The sequence below is a fragment of the Odontomachus brunneus genome, unplaced genomic scaffold (assembly GCF_010583005.1).
Source record: "Odontomachus brunneus isolate Ranch 3 - 2012 unplaced genomic scaffold, Obru_v1 Obru_scaffold_201, whole genome shotgun sequence".
Lineage (NCBI taxonomy): Eukaryota > Metazoa > Arthropoda > Insecta > Hymenoptera > Formicidae > Odontomachus > Odontomachus brunneus.
The window spans coordinates 543,467-556,584 of record NW_022639651.1 but is presented as its reverse complement, the minus strand read 5'-3'; the positions used below and the strand labels follow the sequence as shown (position 1 = coordinate 556,584).

General features: G+C 37.0%; 2 protein-coding genes across 13 annotated transcripts in view; both read left to right on the top strand.

Moving 5' to 3' along the window:
* Window positions 1-8,751, top strand: part of LOC116852087 (AP-1 complex subunit sigma-2) — a 12,682-nt gene extending 3,931 nt beyond the window's left edge. Inside the window, exons 5-6 of one of the 4 annotated variants that reach the window (XM_032832101.1) lie at window positions 3,785-3,859; window positions 8,364-8,751. In XM_032832101.1, the coding sequence (XP_032687992.1) occupies window positions 3,785-3,829 (45 nt within the window). In that variant the 3' untranslated portion in view covers window positions 3,830-3,859; window positions 8,364-8,751. Of the gene's footprint in view, window positions 1-2,260; window positions 2,926-3,784; window positions 3,860-4,008; window positions 5,313-8,235 lie in introns of those variants that run through there. The other 3 variants (XM_032832099.1, XM_032832100.1, XM_032832102.1) reach the window with 3 other exon arrangements.
* Window positions 8,752-10,966: 2,215 nt separating this feature from the next.
* Window positions 10,967-13,118, top strand: part of LOC116852086 (diacylglycerol kinase theta) — a 33,952-nt gene continuing 31,800 nt past the window's right edge. For 5 of the 9 annotated variants that reach the window (XM_032832097.1, XM_032832096.1, XM_032832095.1 and 2 more), the window contains exon 1: window positions 10,969-12,756. In XM_032832097.1, the coding sequence (XP_032687988.1) occupies window positions 12,621-12,756 (136 nt within the window). In that variant the 5' untranslated portion in view covers window positions 10,969-12,620. Of the gene's footprint in view, window positions 12,757-13,118 lie in introns of all 9 variants that reach the window. The other 4 variants (XM_032832092.1, XM_032832090.1, XM_032832093.1 and 1 more) reach the window with 2 other exon arrangements.

The following is a 13,118-nucleotide window of genomic DNA, read 5'->3' as shown; positions in this document are numbered from 1 at the left end:
TATATATATATATATATATATATATATATATATATATATATATATATATATATATATATATATATTCAGCTAAATGAAAAATATTAAGTAAAAAAACAATATTTCTTTTCTCTTTTTTTTTATAATATTATACATAAAAATATTCGTAGAAAGTCCGGTATAATCTCACAACACAATTGTTTCTGATATTATTTTTCTTTCTAATATGGTTAAGTAATATAGGAAGCAATAATAGCCAGTATAATATTGCGTATTTCATTTATTTTGCATAAGATATTTGAAATATCTTAACTGCGTTTTTTCCCTCACTTCCGTCCGTATGTATACTTAAAATTCTAAGCAAACTATGTGCATGCGATAACTATGTGCATTGACAAGATATTCTAAAACCAAGTGAAAAATGTTACTAATAATTAGATCGCGGATTTGCTTAACGGATGCGTTCGGGTGTCAGTGACAGCCGCAATACGCAATAGGGAAGAATACGTCGGGAAGAGAAAGGCTCGCATTTTGATCATTATTTTTATTATTCTTGCTATAAGTACTAATAAATACGCTTATGAATGAAAGTAACGCCATAAAGAAAATTCAGTCGCGATACTGATGTAAATAGCTTTCGCGTTTTCGCTTTATCAATTTTCAAAATGTCTGAATTAAATCGCGCCATCTTGTACATAGTCCTCAATTGCCGATTGGGTTCCTTCATTCAGGTAATTGATCTAGTAAATAGATAATAGTAAAGATACGTGTAGAGACAACCAAAGCATAAAATAATAAATAAATACGAATGTACAAAAAAAAGACAAAGATTAGTACTCGGCATAACGGCTCTCATCGAAAACTCTACAGCCCGGATACGCTAATCCGCGATCTGCTATTAATTGCCATATGACTGTATGTTCGTCGAATTTGTACAAAAGAAGCATGACACCAATGCAATGACTTATGCACTTGTATTTTCTCTAATAATAATAATAAGAGTGGTTAACATATATTGCCATATTAATAGTTTAAACTTAGTATTCAGGTCTTCATAGATTAATCGATTATTTCTTAGTTTATAATCACGTGGTTGCTCCACTACTAGATCTAGAATAAATGAGAAGTGTATTACTACGTTTATAAGTAGAGTGTGTTGATATGTATCTGTATATATCTCCAAAATCTAATAAATATTTTCCAAAAATTATATTTATTTTGTGACATTTATGTGTCTCATGTTTTGTTTTCCGAATAATATATGATTTAGCTTTATTATTTTCCGTAACGATATCGATTTCCACAAGAATTTCACGTAATTCCATTAGTGTGTATCTCAGCTCATACGGCTCAAAAAGTTATCGTGTCTCTTATAACCGGACTTATCCAGTCCCATATGTTGGATGAAGTAGATTCAACTATGCTGACATAATAAAATATGTTATTAATATAATAACATATAAATACTCTTAATTCGACACGAGGCCTGAATCCGGATGAGATGATAACTTCTGAGCCTTCATCAGCTTTTCTATAGTCTGTGCACGTATGTGTATGTATGTGTGTGCGTGTGAATGTATGTGAGGCATTTTTAAACGTGACAAATTGATATCTTCAAAAACACTAATTAGAAGCAAAATTTTTTTGTGAAAGTTGGAAGTTTTAAAGTTTTAAAGTTAATGATCAATTAAAATTTACATTTAACTAATTAGAAGCAAATTGCTTTTTTTGTGAAAGTTGGAAGTTTTAAAGTTTTAAAGTTAATGGTCAATTAAAATTTGCATATTTTCTTTTCCTAATTTCAAAATTAACTTGAAGATATTTCTGTATCGCATTTTAAATGCTTCTTCCTATATGTACTTAATATATAGAATATATATATCTTTAATTTTAGTAAAATCTTACAATCAATTATATCTATATTTATCGTGAAGAAATTTACTTTCTACATGTAATTGTTTGAAAAAATTGAGGGGTTACATAAAATTATAAATTATGAAGACAAAATATGTAAATAACATATGGGCAAATATCACTTTTGTTACGATAATAACAACGCTCTCTCGACTTTAGAGAAGCTTCACGATAATATTTTAACACGGTTTGGTGAGAATATTATTGAGATCTAATGTATGTGTGATGAGGAATTGGTATGGTTTTTACAGTTGAAATGTTTATAACTCTGTACGACATGCCATTTATACTAAACCCACGGTAGATACGGATACGGAAATAGAAGTTTAGTGAAGACTAGTTAGATTTTCTTTGTTTGTTGTGTAAGGACGAAGCTGTGGAAGGTGCTCTGCGGGAAATAGGGCTTTTATAGGTACTTCGTACTTTGCATGAGCTTCACGGACAAAATATCGACCCACATGAACAGCTGAAAAACCAGAAAGGGCTTATCCGCTGCATGATGCCAAAACAAAAAAATTACGACTCAACTGTATTACATAAATTTTCAAGTCGACTCTACTAATCGTTATACAGGACGTTTCAGGCATCATGCACTTTCTTTCGGCCACAAGTCCCTTGACGAATTCGATAAACCCCCGTGATGAGAATTCACGAATAACTAGATAAGATTTTTATAAAAGAAGAAAAATAAAAGAAAAACGTAATGCCTAAAACATTCTGTGTATATCGACATATTTTTATATTGAGGAAATCATCTGCGTATCGAGCAAAATATTATGTTACTAACCAAAGGCTGAACTCTATAGTTTTCAAGTCTTAATTATAACTTTTAACGTACGTACTACTAACGAAACGGCGATAGTTATGATCCGTATTTTAATCTTCGACTCTGGCAATAAAACTGTATCGATAAGTTATTTTTACGAGAAGATTGTACATGTGCTGTATTTTGAAGGATATCAGTATTAATGTAACAACATATATATATGTAATTTATATATATATATATATAATTTATATATATATAAATATTAAAAAAAAAAAATATATATATATATAAATACTTAAAATTAATTAATTAATTAATAATCCACAATTAAAAAACTTACCTTTATACACTTTATATATATATGTATACATATATGTATATGTTATACATAAGTAGCAACGTCAATTTTTAATGTTATTATATACCGATACGCTAAGTGTATTAGTAATAAATATATAGAATGTGATCTTTAGTGTAATTTTGAAACTGAACACGCACATAATATACCTCCTTTGTTGTTAGTCTATACTAATCAAATTCGAGCACAATCCCAGGTAAAAGTAGCACCGTGCATCCCGAGTTCGTTGGAAGTTAGTTGTTTACTGGGGAATGATAACCGTGCGAGATTCGCAAAAGTACACAACCTTTTTGTTAGCTCTGTAAGCTAGATATTTTCCTGATATATGCGTTCTGAACCTGTGAGAATTGCATTCACTCCTCTATTGCAATCACATCCGGAAGATGCTCCACAATTCGACACGTTGCATGTAAAAACGAGCAATTTTTACTGTCGCTTGAGATTTAAAAATCAAGGCAATCAAATAAATATGCGCTTTCTCTAATACCCACACAAGTATAAAGGTACTTGCTAATATGAAAAGGGTTCAGTTCACCATTTGAAGCTGCATCAAGAAGAGTTTTATTATAAAGTAGGTACGTGTATATATACGTTTATATATGTGTATATATATATATATATATATATTATATATCTCTTGAGATTTCTTTTGTAATACATTTTTTATAAAGTGCAGCGTCAAAGTAATTGATCCCTGTTCATATTATTGTAAGATATACTCAGCATAATACCGATAAACTTGTTCTTCTTCGTGTTTGTTGCAGGAAGAAACTCCTCAGGGATTCTTCGAGGATCACGGACTGGGATAATGTTCTTTAAAACGCGCGCACATGATTATCGTAAGTGTACATTCTTACATTTTTGTTCTATCATTCCACGTTAACGCAACATATTTTATTTTTCCTTGAAAAATAAGATAAATGTACGTAGCTATATATGTTCTTGATGCAGATATATGCAGTTGTCATTTATTATTTTCATATTGCAGTAAGAAACACACACCTATATATATATAAAATCATTCCATATTTTTTGAGGCTACAGATCCTTTTGACTCTGATATTTTACACGTCTCTTTTACATATTACTTTAATTAGCCGCATTTACATCGATAAATGATAGAGTGACAGACACAATTAAATATATTTTAATATAGGCATAAGCAAAGCTGCGCTATCCAACGTATGTTCTACTTTTGCTTCTTTCAATTAAAAAAAAGAATTTTTTAAACTCATCTGCTTCGAGTGGTAACTTATATAACCTGAAAACTTCTATTGCTTATTGAATGAAAAAGAAATGACGAAACATTTTGAAATTATCAACACGATAATGTAAAAATTCCGTGCTTTTTTGACATATCACATGAAATAGGGAAATAAGATTTCATTTAAGGTCATTAAATTTCTCATCTTTTTTCTTAATTTCATCGACTTTTTTTTTAAAAGGAGGTAATTACAGAAACTCTCTATTTATATAACAATATGAAACGTTATGGTTAGGTGAAGTGAAGTTACACATATAAGCTATACAGATCGAGTTTAAAACCTTGTTTATACATAATCACTTGTTACGCGAGATGTGATGTATTGTTAATTAAATATCATATATTCTGTATTACATAATATATCATTAATGAAATTCCGGGTATTTCTCTGAACCTACATACAAATATGCTATAATGCTCTATAATAAAATAAGTGTCGTCACATTTTTAATCAATGTTAAAGAGGAAAGTTGAATATATAATCTATAGTATAATGAGGGCAAGCTCTGTGTTGGAATGTATTGAGAGATATACAGACTGTGCTAGACGAAGAATGGGAATCAATAGCTGGCATTTATTCTTTAACGATATTCGAGACGGTTCATTAGTAAATATCAAAGTTTGTGTAATGTTCTCAATCCTATTATTATTGTCATTACTATTGTTACATACATGGCACTTCCCACGTCATTTAAGAGTTGAAGGAATGTACAGAGTATTCCAGACTCTCTTCCGCAATTTTTGTGAGAACGTAGAACGAATCGAAATGAACACAAAAGTCCTGTACCTGTTTTGCGATTTTCGCAATAAATCGAGATATTAATTGAAAAAGATTGATGAATGATATTCACGCACGATATAGTAGATGAGTGTAGTGACGATGTGTGTTGTTGTATGCTTGTACATTTGGTCAAATTGAATAAAAAAATTATCACTTTACAAATAATCATGTAGATTTTTAGTTATTAATCTTTAGGCTGCCGGTATTTTTCATTAAAAAATAAAATAAATGGCTTTTTTTCTCAGTAATTTTTCTATATAAGTAACACATGGCATAGAATTTTGAGATTTGTGCAGAGCCACAAAAAAAGTGATTTTCCAGGCAATCTGAAGGTTAATGAAAGAAAATTCTTACATGATTATGCACAATAATGCACAAATCTTCTTTAATTAATATGTAAAAATCTATGTGATTATTTGTAAAATGATAGATAACTTTTTTATTCAGTTTAATCTAATATATAAGGAAGACCTGATATACAACGGTAAACAACGCCACTACAGTTTATTTACCATATCAGATGTGATCATTTACTAATATTTTTTAATTAATATCTCGAGATTTATTGCGAATATCGCAAAATGATATGAGATTTTTATGTTCATCTTAATTCATTCTATCTTCCGACAAAAATTGCGGAAGAAAATCTGGGACACCCTGTGTATTATTATTTTGGTATTTAATATGATTGTACCGTACATATGCATCGTACAAGTTGTGTCAACCTCGCCAAATTCAATTGCTTGGCTAAAATTCGTTAGAGAAGTTAAGTGCAATAAAATGCATTCTCACTGAAGAATCGAGTTATATAGTAGCGTATATTTTTATGAAGCTTGAAACCGTGCATATTTAAGTGAAAGGCTAAAAGTTATCGATTTTCGTATCCACAGTTGTTGAAATTAATCGAAATATTTTGTAACGTAAATAAATATGTCGTTAAATTGTTCCGATTGAGGTGAGGCAATTTATATTGGAAATCTCGATTTCTATGCTCACGAGGTACTTGTTGTATCAAATATCAGACAATAAGTTAAGTATGTATCAAAATAATCGCTTGTAGCATTTACATGCGTCACGACACGCGCGTAATACATATACGATACACATTACACATATCTGAGATTTTCAATCTTACGTGTTTACGAACAGTATTTCTGTTTCGCTATCATGTAGATTGGAAATTGATAAGACTTCAAGAAGGGAGGCATTATACTATTAGACGATATAAAAAGAAACAGCTTTGCGATTTATCCCTGTCTGTCTTTTTTTATAACTTTATTAAACTTCGTTACACATACACATGCCGTGGATATCGATATTTAAATAGTGTTAGGCCATGATACTTAAAACACTTGCGTTTCAAGGCTATCTTATTCTACCTTTTATGTTTTCCTTTTTTTTTATAATCAACAACATTTAACTTTATCCTTGCGCTTTATTATAATTACGCAAGCGAAATGTCATGTTATATTGCGTTAAGCTTACAGATTAACGTAGCATTAGTGTATATATTTTGTCGGAAATGAATCAAAAGTAGTCGTTAAGTTATTATCTTCATTGTGCTATCCCCCTCCCTTTCCCTATGAGTATCTACCGATACTCGACAAAACGGTAGAACCGTAGAGTAAGACTTTATCAATGTTAAGAACATGAAATATGTATTACATATTAAGACCAAATGTGTTGCATTGACAAAAGACGATGCTTTGTGCTCCGTCCAAAATAATAAAATGTATTTAAAAAAAATTACCACACACACACGCGTTATTACGTCTCTCTTATATTGTAGTGAGCGAACGTGTCTTGCGTTACGCACCTGCGATATGCGTTGAATATCTTGGACTTGAGTGACTTTCTCTGAATTCCGATTGATCTAGTTGACAATCAACTGGCATGGTTGTTAACAGCGATCTCTAACTTTTTTTAAAAAATACCTATTTATTTATTACGCCATAATTTTCATCAAAACATTTACTTCTCTGCTTAAAACATTTGATAGAATTTGATAAGAAAAATCGATATAGCTGAGTATTTCTGATAAAAAAATAAAAATTTTTTTTGTAAAAAATAAAATTACATAGAAAATTATATATGAATTACAAATTAATGCATGTTTCAGATAAATATTTAAGTCTCATTAAAAGCTCCTAGCTTCTCACCACGCAACTTTTGATTGATGACGTCTGAAACGAGAAAATACACGATAAAAATTCTTACAAAAAATGTTGAAATAAAAAGATACACTCACAAATTAACACTTGTAATCAATTGATTTCACACATTTATAAATTAATCCGAACGTTTTTTTTTGTTCTAATAATCAATAAATTACTGTAAAATTAACGTAATACGCAGCCTACTTTTTTAATCTATTTTTACTCATGATTTTGTCACGTTAATTTTACAGTGATTGATTAATTGTTAGAATAAAAGGATAGTGTTCGGATTATTTTACACATCTGCTCGATCGAAGTGTCATTTTATGATTTTTTCGCGTGTATTTTCTCGCTTTTGACATCAGAAATCAAGATGGCCGCCGCGAAGGACCAACTTTAATCGTTTATAATATTTAATCGTTAAAAGTAAGTTACATAATATGAAAAAAATTGAAAATTTTGTATGAGCTGAAATATGAGAAATTATAATTTACAAAAAAATTGATAAGTTCCGATAAAGATATATAATATTTTCATGAAACTTGTATATCTTTTTATAAATCCTCATTGAACTTTTTAAGCAGAGTTTTTATTATTACAATAATTCCGGGCCAATTGCGTTGTCCTCCCCGCAAAATAAATATCAATTTTAATGACATTAAAATATCGTCGTAACTGCTGCAATTTTCATAGCATCAAGTGACTTCTTTTATACACTGATAAAATTTTCATTGTACGTATCTTTGCGTAATAATCGCTTAGCAAGCAATATGCCGACATAGTCTGTCTGAGTCTGTATACGTTAACAGAATACAGCAGTTAATACCTGACTGATAGCAATTTTTACAGGTTGTAAAGAGAGCACATGAGAATTTATTTCTCGCTTTAATAACAACTGCCATTTTCCACGGTTGGTGATTCTACCTGCTAAGTTGATCGTCGATTAGCTTAAACAGGATGAAATCACCATGTGTGTTTCTTTTGGAAATCTAACGGAATTAATATTTGTTACAGTTACCCCGCATATTCCATGCCATCACTGTTCACAATGTTCGCTGCGCGCGCACACACACAGACACACGCATACATTTATACACGTCACAAGTATAGTAAGTTATTCTCTCTTTCTTTGTCCTTCTCAGACTCGTACTCTGATCACAGTTTGGCAAAATCGGGTGACGTCGCTCGATGCGTTCACCCTCTATCAAGGACTATTGTGTGCGACCGCGAGTGCGTCACAAACCTACACGTTGTGTCAGAGGTCGTGCGACCTTCGACGCGCCAAGGCCGCAGCGACTTGCCGAGTCACATTTGAGTACGCTATTGTGTGATTTGTTTAATTATTTAATATTTATTATTTTTAGTAATTTAATTATTGCACTATATTGTGTGATATTATGCGCAGAAGTAAATTATAATACTGAATTATTTAACACACTCCCCATCGACGGTATCGCGTTCCTACTAATTGTACAACCATTAGTCGCCGAGATCTTACAATTATAATAAAGAAAAGAAATTACACTGTTACATACGACTGTCGAAAAAATCTAATATGTACAACCATTTACATAGAGGTTTTATGGACAAATTATGAACAACGTGGATTTAAAAAGGTTATAAAGTGAATGCAAAATGTTAAAAGCGACATGACATTTGAAACTTGATTTTATTTAATAATGTTTGTGTATAAATTTTTTCGAATTTTCTCACCAGCTTATTTTTGTGTAAATTATAATGTTAAAGTACAACATTTTATAGTAAATTCGATTCTGCGTATCTATCTAGATAACTAAATTAAAAGGTTTAATCCCTATTTAGTCTCTAAATTTCCAAGGATCGTCTTGTGGACGTCCTGAGAATGTCCTTATCTCTTCAGGACATCTCCAGGATATTCTTAAGATATCTGTCTTTTGGAAGATCTGTGCTGTCTGAATATTTTCAATAGCAATAAATATTTTAATTATTATGAAATAAATAAGTTTGTGAAATATAGGAAATATATCACATTGAAATATTAATCTTTCAATCTTTCATCTTATCTAACGGAAGACACCAAGAATACACAGGTGCAAATTTATATAAAAAATTTTGCCGGCTTATAACTTGACTCTGAATCGATCAATTTTAATTTTTTTTTTTTTAATATAAGGAAAGAATCAGAGAAAATATGATGATAATGATATAAAAGCCGATAAGAACGTAATAAGAATGAAAAATATGATTTATACTTGATTCTGAAAAAATCATTTTTTGAAGAAATCAATGGTGCATATATTTGCACCACAGTACGTTTAAATGCAAATTTAATAATTATTGTCTGTTTTGTTTTAAAAATACAGATAATTTATAGTAATATTCAAAGTACACATATTTAAACACTTATGTATCTTTTTCTATTATCTGTGTATCTCTAATAAATTGGTAAATGAAGTACCGATAAGAAAAATTGTTTAAATGTTATTTTTTGTATTTGTAATATTGTATACAATATTGTACATATTTATCTCAGTTTTATTTTATATCAGTTACTTAGACAGCGAAATAACTATGTAAAAACGTAAGTTCGTTAGATAAATGGTAAATTTATGAACGGGTGCCCTTGATGCATCACTGGAAATACGACGCTGAGCCTTACAACCATCTTGACGAGACTGCGAACCTCTGTACACGAACTTGTATGCACCGAGAGCTGTTTGGAAAGTGTCAAATTTTTATAAATACATAGTGTACACAAGTTAACTCTCAGAAGCGAAACCGTAATTATCGTTGTATCGTATAAACTCGGCTAAAAAAAGTGTCGCAACCTTTGTGCAAACAACTGTGCTCTTCACACAACGCACCACCTAGAAACGCGCGTACGCGATTATAACACACCGGTTTATAATAACGGCGTTTGATACATTTAGCGTGCATCTGCCGGCCGTATTGAAATTTAAACCCGTTTCATTCACGCCCGATCACACAATGGGACGCGCGGCGAGATATAACTTTATAATGTCCGTCAATGTGGGCATGTGCAGACGGTTTAATGAATACAACGGACGTGACAGAGATGTGAAAATGCGTGCCACCCCCTCGTTTCCGTTATTGAAAAATCCCGCGAGGCGTTCTCTCCCCCTTTCTCTCTTTACCTCGCGCGCGCGCGCGCGCTCTCCCTCTCTTTCTCCTTCGCGCGCGGCGACTCTCCTCCAATTCATGCAGCATTGTAAACGTCGCCGATCGCATATATCCCGGACGTGTATCACGGGCGCGCGGCGCGATGTACAATGCGACCGACGGGCGTCGCGAATGATAATAGGCCGCGTCTATTATCGAGGAAGAGCAACGGAGGTAGGCGCGACGATTAAATGGAACACGTTACGCTTTCTCTGTCGTGCGGCTCGTTCCGCAACATCTTTTCGGAACATGAGAGCACGTTGAGATAGATCAGGAAGAGGTCCTCGCGGCTGGCTTTACAAAAGAGAGAAAGAGAAAGAGAGAGACATAAGCCTGCTGTCAGGTGCGAGGGGGAGCGCTCTTCATGATCAGAAAGGCGTAAGTATGAATGGTAAGCGCGCTTAGAGTCGGATTCGACTCGATCGAGGGAAAAGATTCATGCCCAGCGACGTCGTCGGCGGCGGCGAAGTCCACCGCGGCGGCACCCGACGGCGACTCGGCGCGGCCAGGGCGCGAGGAAGAAGATGGAAGACGGAATCGCGCTGCGTCGGCGCGCGAGGAGAATGAGACGCGCCGCGACGTCGACGTCGTAGCGCGCACGGCACGCATATCGGTTTCCCATCACTGACGTCGCGCTCGACGCCATCGCCGTCGTCGTGCGTATACCGTCGTCGACTGCGCGTCCGCACGCTAATTTCACGCTGTGACGAACGCGCGCGACGAGAACGCGTGGATTGATCGCCGCGCGCGAATCGGACGCACGGTAACGCGCGCGCGGGACAGAGAGAAATAGGCAGAGAGACGGAGAGAGAGAGAGATCGGTCGGTGCGGTGCGAACGTTCCTCGAGAGACGCTCCATCGTCCGTCGAACATCATCGCTCGGAGAGAGGAGGTTCGGTGGTGCGCGCGCGCTCTCTCTCTCTCTTGCCCCGTCCACCTAGTGATCACCACCGAGCCATACCCGGAGACGAATGCTGGTGTCTTGGCGCATCTGCGAGAGGACGTAGCGGGACCCGTCGTGAGACCGAGTCGCTACGCCGACATAGTCGTTTGTTCGCTCGAAATACCGCTCGCGAACGAGCGCGGCTCAGGACGACGTGTTCTTGAAAACTCGAATGTGACGGGGACGCGGCGAAGAAGCTCACAGCGACGAGGAAGAGGACATCGCGGACTGTCCTCGCCGCAACCAGTGCTGGAGAGCTCTCCTCTCCTCGTCTCTGATCGAAGTGTCTGATTCTCGTGAGAGGAAGAGGGTAAGGATGGAGACGGCAGGTCGTCGTCGTCGGCAGCAGCGAGCAACGACGAGGCATCGTTGTACGGCTCGTCATACGTGAAAGCTCAACAAAGGGAGTGAGCGAGAGAGGGAGGGAGAGGGAGAGAAAGAGAGAGTAAGAGAGCACGCCCTTGCGAGACTCTCTCGGAAGAGGGCAGTGGAGGGCGGTTTGCACTCGTCGCTCTCGACTCGGCGGCGGCCCCCTACATGACGCCCCACTTAGGCCGTTAGGGCAGCAGGCGCGCACTCGCCGCCACTGGTCACCGGTGGCGGTGACGAAAAGGGGCTGATGTCAGTGCGGCCACTCGGCGGCGTTCGCTCGGATCGTCAGCTCGGATGCGCGAACGCGATACTGTGCACGCACGCATCAGCGTCGACGTACCGCGAACGAGGCGAGCAAGGGCGACAACAAGGACAGAAGGAGAATCTACGACAGCTACGGAGAACGCGGTGATGCCCGCGGCAGTGGCCGCGAGCAGCAGCAGCAGCAAGTGGCGATCGGTAGTGGCGGATCGGCGGCGACGGGCACGATCGACGAGCGAATATTGTCTGACGCGCGCGATCGTGGCTGCGTCGGTCGCGTCGGTAGGTCGAACCGAGTGGCGCAGCCCGAGGAATAATGCGTGTTAGACACGACGACGACGACGACGACATTAAGACGCGCCGAGTACCGAGACGACGACGACGGTACGACGACGACGCGAGTAGTAGTGTGCCATCATCGGCGACGAGAAGAACGACGACGACGACGACCGGGAGGAGCGGCGAAAACAACGAGCCCCGACCATTGCTATTACTACCGCAGCAGCTGCAACGGCAGCGCAATTATGTACGCGTCGTACGGCACCGAGATCACGTAGTGGTCGGCGTGTAATTATGTTGTTGTCATCGTCGCGCGGCGCGACCTGTGCAGTAGATCTTCACGGTGAAAATCTGGCGTGAGCGGTTCCGCGGTGGAACGGGGAATATGGCGTCGGTCTCGGCCGAGACTCCAGCCAGCCATGGGCACAGCTTCAGCAAGAAGACGTTCCACAAACCAACGTACTGCCATAGCTGTACGGACATGCTCTGGGGCCTGATACAGCAGGGGTACATCTGCGAAGGTAAGGGGGATCAGCGCGACGAGCGGTTTGAGCGGCGCCGAGCACGACCGTAGACAGGGAGAGAGAGAGAGAGTGAGAGGGGGGAATGGCAGAGGGAGGAAGAGAGCAAACAAGTGAGTGAGTGAGCGAGCGAACGAGAAGAAAAGAGAGGGAAAGAGAACGAGATCAGACACAGCAGCGGTAGAGATGTTCTGGATACATCTCTGCGGGGAGTAGCGTACGTATCTCTCGATCGTCGTCTTGTCCATGCCGGAGTGTGCGCAAAAAGCTCTGCGAGACTTGCACGAATGTGCTTCGAGAGATGTTCGTATACTCCCGAGCCGCACTTCTGTTTTTTCTTTTTTTTTTTTTTTTTTTTTTTA